General features: G+C 43.6%; 1 protein-coding gene across 2 annotated transcripts in view; it reads left to right on the forward strand.

Annotated features, from left to right (window-relative positions):
- Positions 1–11,426, forward strand: part of LOC111954051 (protein LBH-like) — a 26,168-nt gene extending 14,742 nt beyond the window's left edge. Inside the window, exons 3-5 of one of the 2 annotated variants that reach the window (XM_070435828.1) lie at positions 9,714–9,882; positions 10,192–10,288; positions 11,294–11,426. In XM_070435828.1, coding sequence (XP_070291929.1) covers positions 9,714–9,882; positions 10,192–10,247 — 225 coding nt within the window. In that variant the 3' untranslated portion in view covers positions 10,248–10,288; positions 11,294–11,426. Of the gene's footprint in view, positions 1–9,713; positions 9,883–10,191; positions 10,988–11,293 lie in introns of those variants that run through there. The other variant, XM_070435827.1, reaches the window with a different exon arrangement.
- Positions 11,427–14,370: the final 2,944 nt, after the last annotated feature.

Below are 14,370 nucleotides of genomic sequence, written 5' to 3' on the forward strand. Positions count from 1 at the left end.
TGTCTATAGGCCATTAGAACCAGGGATTAGTATGACCGTATAGCATGAAGCAGGTTGGCCATGTGGAACATTCTTTCTAAAGTGTATTCGGCTTATCACCACAGTCAGAACATATTGGTTTAACGCCCCTTTCGAATAAGAGCTTTCGTGACATGTGGTTTATTTAGTCATCCCATAATTGACATATGTTGATTCTTGCTATCAGAATCTATGTGCTGACTGAATTGAATGTCAAGCCAGCTTCTATAGTGTAAACCTTTATGAGACTATGTTATGTGTGATGATTATGCATCTTAATTCTGGGCCTGTGTTACCTAGGATAGGAGCATTAGCTGGTTGCTTGACTGTGTAACAGGTACTGTACATAAACTGTGGTGACTTGATTATTGATGCTCAAATCTGTCACTGTTGTGCTCTTTCCTGTCTCAAACACTTATGTCACAGCTGCCTCTTGCTATAGACTGCACACGCACACGACACACACACACACCCAATGCCCACTCACCATTCATACCCTCTTGAGCTTGGCACTCATTTCCATAAAATATGTCCTTTTTTGGCCTTCCCCCCACATAAGAGCCTTCCAGCCTCCTATAGACCCTCCCATCCAAACCTAGTTTGCCACAACTGACTCCCTAGGTTATTCTTTTTATTAGGGACTGGGCAAAACACAATATACACATCCTTACGTTATCAACCCCCACTGCACTTGAAACTATGCACTTTTTCATAAAAGACATCTTATTATTGACCCGCCCACCAGTCTCCGTGGCACCAACTGGGCTAGAGGGGGGGGGCGTGTCAGTAGATATCACCCCACCAAAACACACACGTGCCGCACGTAACACACAGCACACACACACACACACCACTAGATTAGATCTGGGATGTGCTCAAGTAGAAAATGTCTGATCTTTTCTTGTCTTACCAGACGTCCAAAACGATCAATACGATAACCCAAGCATTAGGAAGCATGGAAAGATGCCTCTGTGTAGTTGAGGCTGTGAGCGATCCCCGGTGGTGCAATGAGTTTGAACTGACACTGTACATTTAATAAATATGCATTCCTCTGCTGCATGAACTACAGTTACGACGTTCAACGTTTAAGTGTTTACTGAAAGCTAGCTTTGACGAAAGCATCTGATTATAATGGACTTGATCCCATTTTTTTACAGTCATCAGTCAAGTGTGCGAGAACAGTTTTTTCCAGCTCACTAGCACACGTGATTCAACTAATCATGTTGTAAATGGCAAAAACACTTAGCAAATTATTTTATTTCAGGTGTTAGTGATGGGCTTGTGTGATGTTATTCCTGCCCGTCTTCGCGTTTTCTCTTCTCCGCACCTAACTGATCGTTACTGTCATCGCTCGCCATTCACTCATTCAATGTCGAATTGTTCAGTAATGACTAAAAAATAGACTGTACTTTTACCAATTTCACATGTATTTACGATGAAAGTGTATTAATAAAAATGTATTAAAATAAACCATAAAAATAACCTTTCCCAGGATGAGGTAGTGTTGTTCTACAAAGGCAATTCGTATTGTTTGTCATTGATTGTACCGATTGATGACTCATTGAAAACAATTTTTCACAAAATAAAAAAAAATTAAAAAAACATTTTCAAACAAATAAAAATTGGAAGTGAATATGAGAACTGTTGAAGTCTAACAAAAAAACGTTTTTTCCCCCAGCTTTCTCTATGCCGCTTAAATATCTTTTATCTTGGATAAAACGCACGTTTTTAACCCAAACACAACACACACACTATGCTAGTGATTTCCGTTCCTGACAAACTAGAAGTCAAAAGCGGAATCAGTTACAACTGTTCCCTTATTGTCACACTGAGCAGAACAACTTCATTTTTAATGTTTAACATATACGCTGATTATTTTACATCAGCAGCAGTTTCCATCCTTGGTTCCTGGTCGCAGACTGAGCAGGTGATAGTTCCCCTAGCACTGATCCTGGTCAGCTTTGCATTTCCCCACTACATGGTTAAGTTAGGATTGGGGAGAGGAAAGCTGATCCCTAGATCTTGTACTTAGGGAAACTTCACCCGAGCATGCCAGACATTATGCTCCAGACTCACGCCCTCATTCTCTATAAAAAGAATGCTCGGTATTGAGACATGAACATTTTTCTTGCCATGAGTAGAGCAGTGAAGACTTAGCACAGAACTTCTGTAGCACAAACGATTAAGTAAAGTAACATTCATTTAGACACACAAGGTCATTTTGGACACAGAAAAATAAAAATGTGTGTGGTTGGCTTTGAACTGGCTGCCCCCCCATGCTCACCTGCTGTAATGGGGATATTTCCAAAACGTTAGGTAACGTTAGGTAACATTCTCATGAAATGTATTTAACCTTTATTTAACCTTTATTTAACTATTCAAGCAGTTAAGAACAATTCTTATTTACAATGACGGCTTACAAGAGCTACAATCTAATGATACTGTGATATCATGCAGCAGACATTACCTGAACTAAAGTTATTTTCCATACCTTTTGTAAACATTCTTGCAACACATTGCCAATTTGCTGAGAGTATTTTGTCGGTGCATGAGCAGAATCATGCCTTGTAGCATTCATTGGCAAATGAGAAATGAAAATACGCAAGTGTACATTGGCTGTGTTTACACAGGCAGCCCAATTCTTGATCCTTGCCGCTAATTGGGCCTTTTGACCGACTCACATCAAGATATTTTTCCAAACAGTAGTCAAAAGATCAAACTGGGCTTCCTGTGTAAACGCACCTTAAACTGTCACAGAAAGGCCCAATTCCAAACCAATCATCATACTGACCCAGGTTTTGCTGTCTTGCCAACTCCTATATTAGATCACACTTAAAACGGAATATAGAATCAGGAGTATGTACTTAGATCTTTCCTAATTACAGTTATTCTTGGCAGATCAAAAGGGTCTTAGGTGGTGGGCGTGCAATGAGCATGCCCCCCCCCCCCCCCCAATGAGCATGATTGGCTGTCTGCACCGCTACATTTAGAGACAAATGTCGAAGCGCCAACTTGGCACTGTATTTTTTAGCATTTTTTCTCCCCATGGAGCTGAGATTTTTCTTCAGCTTCAATGCTAATTTCTTGTATATTCTAACATTTTGCCAGAGCTGAAATAAAATGTTACAGTTTCAAAGCTATTTCATGCAATTTCATGCATTTTGCCATGGCTAATCTGTGTTCTTTTGCTCAAACTGTCTAGCTTATTAGGTGATTTGTAGTTCTCAAAATATATATAGGACCATTATCTTTTCTACATGATTTGTATCTAGTTAGTGGTTTAAGTTTACACTGAAAGTGTTTTTCCATCTCTAAAAAAATGTATGCTACCCGAGAAAATGCTTAGACACCAGTTAACCCTCAGGACTAGTTGTATGGATGTTTGGTTTGTAAAGCCATACTTTTATGGCTTTGTTACTGTATATGAACATGTCCACCTTTCTTTTTGTTTTGGCTGCGGTGAAGGCGAGCTTACTGACGGGATGACAGAAGTGATGAACACCCTGTGATCGACGGTGGGAGACTCACCGTCGGAGGTTCCCCAGCAGACGAGGGTATATCCTTTCAGGTGGACTAATTCAAACAACAACAAAAAACGAAAACAAACAACACACACTACAGCACAACATAAGAATCGTGTACATGCACAAACAAATGATGAGCAACACTCGCCACGCATACACACACACACAACACACACCACAAACACACATTTAAGTCATTTACATTTTAAGTCATTATTCAGACCGCTTTTATCCAGAGCGACTTACAAATTTATGGCATTCAACCTCTATGACATCCGTGGACACCACTTTACAATAGTGCATTCTAAGAAAAATCTTTTAAGGGGGGGGGTCAGAAGGCATTACTTTATCCTACCTAGTATTCCTTAAGACGGTGGTTTCAGGTGTCTCCGGTAAGGTGGTGATTTGACTCCGCGTCCTGCGTCTGAGGAGTTTGTTCCACCCATATGGGTGCCAGACAGCGACACAGTTTTGACTGAGCTGACGGGAACTTGTACTTCCTCATGGTAGGAGGCGAGCAGCCAGAGGTTGGATGAACGCAGTGCCTTGTTTGGTGTAGAGCACTGATCAGAGCCTTGAAGTACTGAGTGCCGTCCCCTCACAGCTCCTAAGGCAAGCACCATTCTTGTAGCGGTCGAGCTTTCAACTGAAAGCCAGTGAGAGAGCGGAGAGCGGCTGCGATCGCTGGTGACGTGAGAGACTTGAAGGTTGAACACCAGACAGGGCTCGGCCTATTCGACCCTTCTGATGAGTTTAGGTGAATGCACAGCAGGAGCCCCAGCCAACAGCGAAAGTTGCAGTAATTCCCATACGGAAATGACAAGTGCCTGATTAGACCGCCGCCGCTTCCTGTGTAGGCAGGGTCGTACTCTCGGATGTGTAGAGCAGTGAAACCTACAGGAACGCGCCACCGCCTTGATGTTCAGTTAGAACTACAGGTGTTGTCCAGGATTTCACGCCAAGTTCTTAGCCCTTCGAGGAGGACACAGTGAGTTGATCAACCGTGATGCGAATCATGGAACGGGCAGTCCTTTCCCCGGGAGAGAGCAGCTCCGTCTGCCGAGTCAGCTTGAGGTGGTGGTCCGTATCCACACTATAGTCTGCCAGACATGCAGAGATGCGATTCGCCACCTGGTCATCAGAAGGGGGAAAGAGAAGAATTAATTGTGTGTCGTCTGCATTAGCAAGATAGGCAGAACCATGTTGACGTTTGCAAGCCCAAAGTGACTTGTCGCTATACAATAGGAGGCTAGAACAGAGCCCTGGGGGACACCAGTGCAGTGATGGGGGGGGGGGTGGGGTGAGCACGTGTGAGGAGACAGATTCTCGCCAATCGCCACTGTAGGAGCACCTTCAGGTAGACGCAATCAAGCTGGCGCTGGCTACCGCCTCGGTACCCGAGTTGCCCAACTCGAGAGGGTTGGAGAGGAGGATCTGCTTTCACAGTATCCAAAGGCAGCCGATAGTCTAGGAGATGAGAGCAGAGGAGAAGAGAGTTTAGCTTTAGCAGTGCGGCGCCTCCGTGATACAGAGAAGAGCGTCCTCATTGAATGACTAGTCTTTGAAACCTGACTGATTGGATCAGAAAGTCAATTTCTGAGAAGATGTACGCGGAGAGCTGGCCAGGAACGGCACTTCGAAAGATTTTGGAGAGAAAGAAAGAAGGGATACTGGTCTGTAGTTGTTTGACATTGGAGGGATCGAGTGTATGTTTTTCCGCAGGAGATGCAAACTCTGCGCTCTCTTGAAGACGGAAGGGACGATTAAGCCAGCGGTCAAGGATGAAGTTATGAGCGAGGTGAGTAAAGGGAGAAGGTCTCGACGAAATGGCTGGAGAAGAGAGGAGGGGATAGGGGTCTAAGCGGGCAGGTTGTTGGGCGGCCGGCCGTCACTAAGACGCGAGAATTTCATCTGAGAAGAGAGGGGAGAAAAGGTCAGAGCACAGGGTAGGGCAGTGTAAGCAGAACCAGGCCCGGTTCGTTTGACTTAGCAAACGAGATCGGATGTCTCGACCTTCTTTTCAAAATGGTTGACGAAGTCATCTGCCAGAGTAGGGAGAGGGGGGAGGATGGGAGGGGAGGATTCAGGAGGGAGAGAAAGTGGCAAAGAGCTTCCTAGGTAGAGCAGAATGCTTGAAATTTAGAGTTGGTAGAAAAGTGGCTTTCAGCAGCAGAGACAGAAGAGGAAAATGTAGAGAGGAGGAGTTGAAAGGATGCCAAGGTCCGCAGGGAGGCGAGTTTTCCTTCGCATATTCGCTCGCTGCCCGGAGCCCTGTTCGTGAGCTCGGCAATGAGTCGTCGAGCCACCGGAGCAGGAGGGGCGACGCGTAGCCGGCCTGGAAGAGTATAGGGGACATAGAGAGTCCAAGGATGCAGAAAGGAGAGAGGAGGTGTTGAAGGAGAAAATCAGGAGATAGTTGGAGAAGGTTGAGGCCAGAGGGAAGAAGATGATAGGATGTGAAGAGGAGAAGAGTACGCGGGGGAAGAGAGAGCGAAGCGTTGGGAACCGGCGCGATTACCATCCGATAGGGGCAGTGTGGGGAAGTGATGGATGAGAGCGAGAGGGGAAAAGGATACAAGGTAGGGTCGGAGACTTGGAGGGGGGAAGTGCAATGAGGTTAGTGAAGAACAGCATCTAGTAAAGATTGAGGTCGAGCGTATTGCCTGCCTGTGAGTAGGCGGGGGGGGAAGGTGAAGGGGAGGTCCAAAAGCAGCAGAGGAGTGGAAGAAGGAGCAGAAGAGAATGAAGTCAAAGGTAGACGTGCGGGAGTTAAAAGTCACCCAGAACTGTGAGAGTGAGCCTCCTCAGGAAAGGAGGCTCAGGGCAATCAAGCTCATTGAATGAACGTCTCCCAAGGGAACCTGGAGGGCGATAAATATAAGGATGTTTAAGCTTGAAAGGCTGCGTAACTTGTGACAGCATGGAATTCAAAGGAGGCATAACAGATGGTAAGGGGAGAAAGGGAAAAGACCACTGGGAGAGATTGAGATCCCTGTGCCGCCACCCACGCTGGACCAGATAGCTCTCGGCGGTGTGCTGAAACCACGTGGGCAGACGAGGAAGAGCAGTAGGAGTAGCAGTTTATACTTGTATCCAGTTTTCCGTCCAGTCCAAAAGATCGAGGGACTGGAGGGAAGACATAGGCTGAGAATGAAACTCTGCCTTGTTGCAGCAGATCGCATTCCAGAGGCTGCCGGAGACCTGGACTCCCACGTGGGTGGTGCCGCTGGACCACCGTTTAAGGTGGCCGCGGCCACGCGGTATGTGAAGCGTTTGTAATGTCTTGCAGAAGAGAAACAGGGATAGTACAGACACAACGTTGACAGCTACAGAAGAGGCTACGCTAATGCAAAAGGCAGATTGAAATGACACGTGAACTACACACGTCTCGAATGTTCTCACGAAAGTTAAGCTTCGATTGCTCAAAATCATTATTGACCAAAATTATTAAAATGATACAGTACCGAACTGGGACTGCCTACATGGCTGCTTGTTGAGCTTTGGTTTGAGATGTGCCTGGCTAGGTAAACATCGTAGCTGACATATGTATACCTCGTAACTGGGCCTCGTAATGTAGTATAACTACACAATTGTCTTAAGATACAAGACCAGCAAAGACAACTATGTAGCTAGCAACACTACACTAATCAATCGTTCCGTTGATCCAAGTTGAATGTAATAAGTTCTAACAGTGTTGTATTCGGTGGCTCAGCTGGCTAGCGAGCAAGTCTTGACTACTTACTTTACGTTAAAAGACCAAAAAATAGAGGCTGGCTAAGCTAACCGGAATTAGTCTAAACTACGCAGTTATCTTAGAAAACAAAGACAGCAAAAGACAACTGATGTAGCTAGCGTTAACACCACCACTACACTACACTACACTACACTTAACACTAATCGAGAGTCGTTCCGTTGAAGTGTAATAGTTACTACAGTGGTTTGCTGTTCGTGGCTAGCTGGCTTGAGGTAGCAGTGTTGACTACGTTACGTGTAAGTTACGTTAAAAGAACGAAGAATAAGCTGGCTACTACGCATTATCTTTGATACCAAAGACGGCTAAGTAGCTAGCATAAGATTAAACAAATCAACCATTGTACTGTAATGAAATGAAATGAGAATGTGAAATATGTGATACTACCTGAGAGCGAAGCACACACAACTTACTCACCACAACACAACGACACACACACACACACACACACACACACACCCACCACACATCAGCTACACACAACACACACACACACACACACACACACACACACACACACACACATCTTACACACACACACATTCTCCATGTCACTCTTCTTCAGATCCTCTCTCTTCTCCTCTCGTCCTTCCCTGTAGACCCATGACAGGTGCAAATTGTCCACTCCATTGCTCTAAACTGACACGCAAGCTAATTCTGACTGCACACCATCACAGCCTCCCCTTTCACTCCCACTCTTCTCATCACTCTGGAAAAAAAAAGCCACGATTCTGAATTTCTGCTAACTTTTTACAAGTGAAGACCAGTGACTTCAAAGACCCATGACTTCCAAAGACCCAGTGACTTGTACAGACCCAGTGACTTGTACGACCGCAGTGACATTGTAGACCCAGTGACCTTGTACGACCAGTGACTTCAAAGACCCATGGACTTCAAAGGTACCTCCAAAGAACTGGCTTTCTTCTCCTTGTGACTCAAAAGTAAAGTGTAAACGTGGTGTCATACTTTTAGAAGACCATGTGCAGGTAGGGTCTTGTATGGACTTGGCTCAATAGAGGGCCTTGTCTAAAGCCAGTGACAATCTCTCAAGTAAGAGCTAATCCAGTGGCAAACTGTATTACTGTTCCACCAACCAGCTTGCCCCCATGCCAGATGCAGGTGTCCCCTCGCTGACCCCCCTCTTCCTCCTTCAGTTGCCATGTGTTTGGAAGTAGATCACATGGTTGAAGTAATCACAGGTGGGTTATGGAAGTAATCACAGTGGGTCTTATGGAAGTAATCGACATGGTGTTATGGCAAGTAATTCACAGTGGTGTTATGGAAGGTAATCACATTGTTATGGAAGTAATCACAGTGGGGTTATCGGAAGTAAATCACACAGTGGTGGTTATGAAGTAATCACAGTGGTTATGGAAGTAATCGACATCGGTGTTATGGTATAAATGTGTATGAGTAATGACAGTGGTGTTATGAAGTAATCAACAGTGGGTTATGGCAAGTACATGCACAGTGGTGTTATGGAAGTAATCACCCCAGTGGTTATGAAAGTAGTCACATGGGTGAATAAATTCAGGTTGAAAGTAATTCCACAGTGTTGTTATGAGTAATCACAGTGGTGTTATGGAAGTAATCACAGTGGTGTTATGGCAGAGTAATGACAGTGGTGTTAGGAAGTATATCGACAGTGGTGTTAAATAATCACAGTGGGTGTTAAGTGGAATAAATCACCCAGTCGGTGTTAGGACAGTAATCACATTGTGAGATCAGTGTATGGAAGTAATCACAGTGGGTTATTGAGAGTAATCAAAGTGGTGTTATGCGAAGTAATCACAGTGGTGTATGTAGAGTAATCCACAGTGGTTATGGAAGTAATCACAGTGGTCCTATGGAAGTAATCGCGCCCTGCACAAATTGTGTCATACATCCTCTCGTCGGCTCGAGCTCTTCAGAGGCCCGAGATTTTGCGATAGAAGTGACACTTGCGGCTTGCAGCTAATGCAAAATGCCTCGTTACCCCGGCATCCATTTCAAAGCTTTAAATACCGTTTTTGACTAGCGGGAAATGTCAATCAGGGAGGGAAGGAAGTGGAAAACATATTTTTCTGTCTTCAAATGTCTGTTTCCCATTCAAGTCACTAGCCAAATCTCCTTACCTCTCTCACTGAGCATCATCTTGTGGCATGCTTAGTCATGCTGTCTTTTTTCTGGAATGTGTTTTGAGCACTTGGAGACTACTTGGTAAATTACACATTTGTTGGATGCCACAAAACACTAAACTGAGCATATAATCTAGGGTTAACCTGATCCTACTCCATCAATGTCTCAGATGTTACCAACAGGATTGGCGTTACCAGCAATTCAGTGTTCAATTCAGTTCTGTTCAGTTCACCCCAACCCTTACCCTGTTTGCCAGATTTTCACCTCTTTCTTTGGTGACRCCGACGTGATTGTGTTTCCAGATCTTTCCGGACTCCCACGAGCGGTTCCCCAAGCTGTCGAAGCGGCTTCCGTCCATCGTGGTGGAGCCCTCCGAGAGTGGGGAGGTGGAGAGTGGCGAGCTCCGCTGGCCCCCTGATGACCTCAGTTCCCCTGACGACGACTCCGGAGAGGTTGAGGCCCAGGCAGTAGGTGAGACCCACTAAAATCCATTTACAGCCAAGAGATGTGAAAACCAGGAGGGCTCTCCAGGAGACAATAGAATAGAATCGGTTTATTTTTCTGAAGCAAACTTCAGACAAAAGAGAGGAACTGAGGAACTCTTACTTGCTATGCCTAATGAAGTTTAGAACATTTTAAAACTATTCAATAGTATTGAGGTATGTGATTTGGAATAGTGGAAAAGACTAGGAGCTTGTAGGTTGTAGTCAGGGGGGGGGGCCTGTAAGCAAAATGAAGCTATCCAAATGCAATGTATTTAAATATATGTGTTGGTGGCAGGCGGGGATCATCCCGAAGACGAAGAGCAAGTTGACAGAATGATGGGAGGAGTTTAAAACTGACTGTCGCAGTGCTGGCACCATTCCAGCCATTCACAGTGAGTTTCTCTATGATGGACAGCAGCAAGGAGGAGGGAGGGTCTTCAGGCTAAGCCCTTAATTAATAGAACCGCCAACACGTTGGTAGACCTCCACACCACTTGGTGGGGCCGAGTCCTGCACGATTGTCTTAAATAGCTCTTACGTGCCAAACCTTAGTGGGTAGCTTGCTACTGTAAATCAATTGTTGCTTGTTTTACTTTATGTTTCACAATGCCATTTTTAAGAACACCCCTTTCAGAGTTTATCTGTGATCTTAAGATATTGGAATCAAAGACAGGAACACCTCTGTATATAAAATGTTAATGTATCTGGCTATCTTAGACCAAAGTCTAGAACACTGTACTCGTATGAAAACTGTATGTACACTGTAGATATACAGATTTACACAGTGAGTTTAGAAGAGGAGAATTCATCCTTGTATAGCTGTCAGTTTCTGCTCAAATGCATGTTATTATCTATTAGTCCTTATTACAGTTTTGTTTTCCTTTCAAACAACAGGATTTGAAGCATCATTGTATTACAAAGCACATGTATTTGAAAAAACATAAWTTTCACATAACTGTTTTATTATTTAAAATTTTGCCCAATTTCATAGCGTGTCTGGGATTGTTTTTGTTCATTAAACTTATAAACGSAACATGGAAAGTGTTGGTCCCATGTTTCATGAGCTGAAATAAAAGATCCCAGAAATTTTCCATACGCTCAAAAGGTTTATTTRTCTCAAATTTTGTGGACAAATTTGTTTACATCCCTGTAAGTGAGCATTTCTGCTTTGCCAAGATAATCCATCCARCTGACAGGTGTGGCAMATCAAGAAGTTGATTAAACAGAATGATCATTACACAYGTGCACCTAGTGCTGGGGAAAATAAAAGGCCACTCTAAAATGTTCAGTTTTGTCACWCAACACAATGCCACAGACATCTTAATTTTTGAGGGAGTGTGCAATTGGCATGCTGACTGCAGGAATGTCCACCAGAGCTGTTTACATTTTTTTGGCAGTATGTTCAACCGGCCTGACAACCGCAGACCACGTGTAACCACGCCAGCCCAGGGCCTCCACAACCGGCTTCTTCACCTGCGGGATCATCTGAGACCAGCCACCCAGACAGCTGATGAAACTGAGGAGTGTTTGCTCCCAAGTGGGTGGGCCTATGCCCTCCCAGGCCCACCCATGGCTGCACCCCTGCCCAGTCATGTGAAATCCATAGATTAGGACCTAATGGATGTATTTCAATTGACTGATTTCCTGACATGAACTGTAACTCAGTAAAATCGTTGAAATAGTTGCATGTTGCGTTTATATCTTTGTTCAGTGTAGTTTGGAGTCTGATATTATGGTTGCATTTCAAGAATTCACACAAAAACGTCTCGCTCACATCCTTTAAAATGCATTGCTACACATGCACAAACGTAGATACTAAAGCACTTTAGATGCCGAAGTGGTGTTTTTATTTGTCTCAACGGATAAGAACTGTATAAATGTTCTATGGGAGTGCACAGTTATTTTGTATTGTTTTCAAATATTGAATTAATTTCCCTCTCTAATTACAATTGGATATTTTCAACCATTTTGAAACAGTTGACTTTCTCAAAAGAAAGTCAAGTGCATGTTACTGAAAGTGGGTGACTCACGTTCTCCACTTGCATACTAAGTCAAGCGAAACAAACTTAAATTAGTGCCTACCTTGACAGACAAATCGCTGTACTTTACAGGATGTAATCATTTCTCGGCATGGAGAAACAGCACCATTTTCTAAATGAAACCGCAGTTACCTAACTTTCTCTTTCTCTATAACTACACCAAGAGGACACATTTCAAATCAGTGGAACTGATACTTATTCACTGTATCACATGTAAATGTGTGGGATATTAACCTATTAAAGCACATTAGCCTGGGTATGTACTGTAGCTACTGTACACTAAACCAGAATTAACCATTCATGTCTACTTCTTTATGACTTGTCATAGCTGGTTTTTAACCAAGATTCCACTTATGACAACRGACAAGTGAACCTTCCAGAATGCCCCAGCCTGTTATTACATGAGTTTTATCACCGTATTATTAAAAACARTTTATGTTGTGTTACTCATTTCAGCACAAATAAGACAACTAATATTATTCATTTTTTAAATTTAACTAGGCATGTAAGTTAAGAACAAATTCTTATTTACAATGACAGCCTACCGGGGAACAGTGGGTWAACTGCCTTGTTCAGGGGCAGAGCAACATTTCTTTTACCTTGTCAGCTCAGGGATTTGATCCAGCAACCTTTTGGTTACTGGCCCAACACTCTAACCACTAGGTTACCTACCACCTATTACTGTAGGTGCTGTAAGATCAGGAGAGTTATATTCCATGTTTACGTGTAGCTATGGCACATAGAAGGGAGTCATTGCTGTCTACAAAATCTACCTTCTTTCCCTCTGCATAGAGAGTTTCTATCTCAAACATGTCAACTGACAACACATTGAAGCAGTAAAAACACTTTCCATAAATMATAAAAGTTGTAATAATAACTACATTGTAGAATTTATATGATTAAGTGTACAATACAATCATCTACGTACTATTTGTATGGTTTACGGTAACAGTAATGACTGGTTTCTTATTGTCGAAAAAACAAACAACAATTCACTGCTATACTTCTGTTTATTAAAATACATGTTTGTTCATTATTTTGGATCTTTCTTGATTAAAATATTTATTTTTTAAGGATAACATATTGTGTTGGATCGTTGGGTATGGCCACATTCTTCAATGTGGTTATTGTTCGTAAGATACTGTACCTGGCTATTTGTAATAAACGCTTGTSAAGAAGATAGATTTTTATTCTGCATTTTGGTTGGTTGAGTGTTTCTGAGAATGGAATTGAAGCTTGCCAGTTCATGTGACATTTTAAAATGGCAGAATTGCACTGAGATGTTGATCGTAGTGGTTCAAACTGAACTTAGTTCTCTTTGTTGGAGTGTAGAGTGAGTGTTGGCTGAGTGTTATTTAGCTGAGGAAAGTGGCCACCGTGTGCATGTTTGATCAAGTTTGGATTTACCATAGAGCAGCTGGCACTATACTAATTTCTTCATCCCGTGAATGCCAGTTCTGCCCGTGTTGTGACAAATGGGCACTTTGCAGCCCACCTTTCCTGTACACCTGCTGCTGGAGATGTGAGAGAAAATCAGTTGTGAGTTTTTCCCATAGAGATAGTAGAGAGCCAATCTCCAATCTATACAATATACTCTTCTGTGACAGCATGAGGAGTGCCTATGTGGCACAAGAGCCCTCTATCCATCTTTATGGTTTTCCCCCAGCATCAGCTCTAATGTCCTGGGTCAACCTTGTTCACAGTTGTCTTCTGRGTTCTCAGGGTGGCCTTCATCCTGGAGAGTACTTTCAGTGCGCCTGTAGGGAGAACTCCTGTACGGGTGATGTAACTCACGCTGGCAGACACAGTCCCTATCTGGGACAGACACGGCACTCTCCTTGGACCATTGTTACCCCACTTGTGGCACACACTGATTGAGCCGGTCTCTTGGAAAACAAGAGCGTCTCAGTGAATGAGAACAGAGTCCTGGAGAAAGACAGACATGATGAAGCTGAAGTTCTGTATCTAAGAAAGTCTGTCTGAGATAAAAGAAGTGCGTTGTAGACCAGGCCTGTAAGGAGATTTGCTCCTGGCTAAAACTAAGCTTGATAATGAAAAGCAATAAAAGGAAAACACTTTATTGTCCAACGATTGCGGAGAAGAAGCAACAAGAAGTAAGCAAGACAAATCGTTCATATGGCCCTCCTGTCATGTCCTGATCTGTTCAGGAGAGAGCAGAGTAGAGGGAGTCAGATAAGCAACGCACACAAAGTGCCCAGTTTTATCTTGTATGCTCTGCCAAAGGCTCTGTTGAGTACTATACCGAAAGGAACATGGTTTGAAGACTGATAGTCATGCACCTCTGCTCTACCAATGGCCTAAATCCAGCTTATTTCCCTCTGAGGAGTCTTCCTTCGTCTCTCTCTCTCTCTCTCTCTCTCTCTCTCTCTCTCTCTCTCTCTCTCTCTCTCTCTCTCTCTCTCTCTCTCTCTCTC

The sequence above is a fragment of the Salvelinus sp. IW2-2015 genome, linkage group LG28 (assembly GCF_002910315.2).
Source record: "Salvelinus sp. IW2-2015 linkage group LG28, ASM291031v2, whole genome shotgun sequence".
NCBI classification, from domain to species: Eukaryota; Metazoa; Chordata; class Actinopteri; order Salmoniformes; family Salmonidae; genus Salvelinus; species Salvelinus sp. IW2-2015.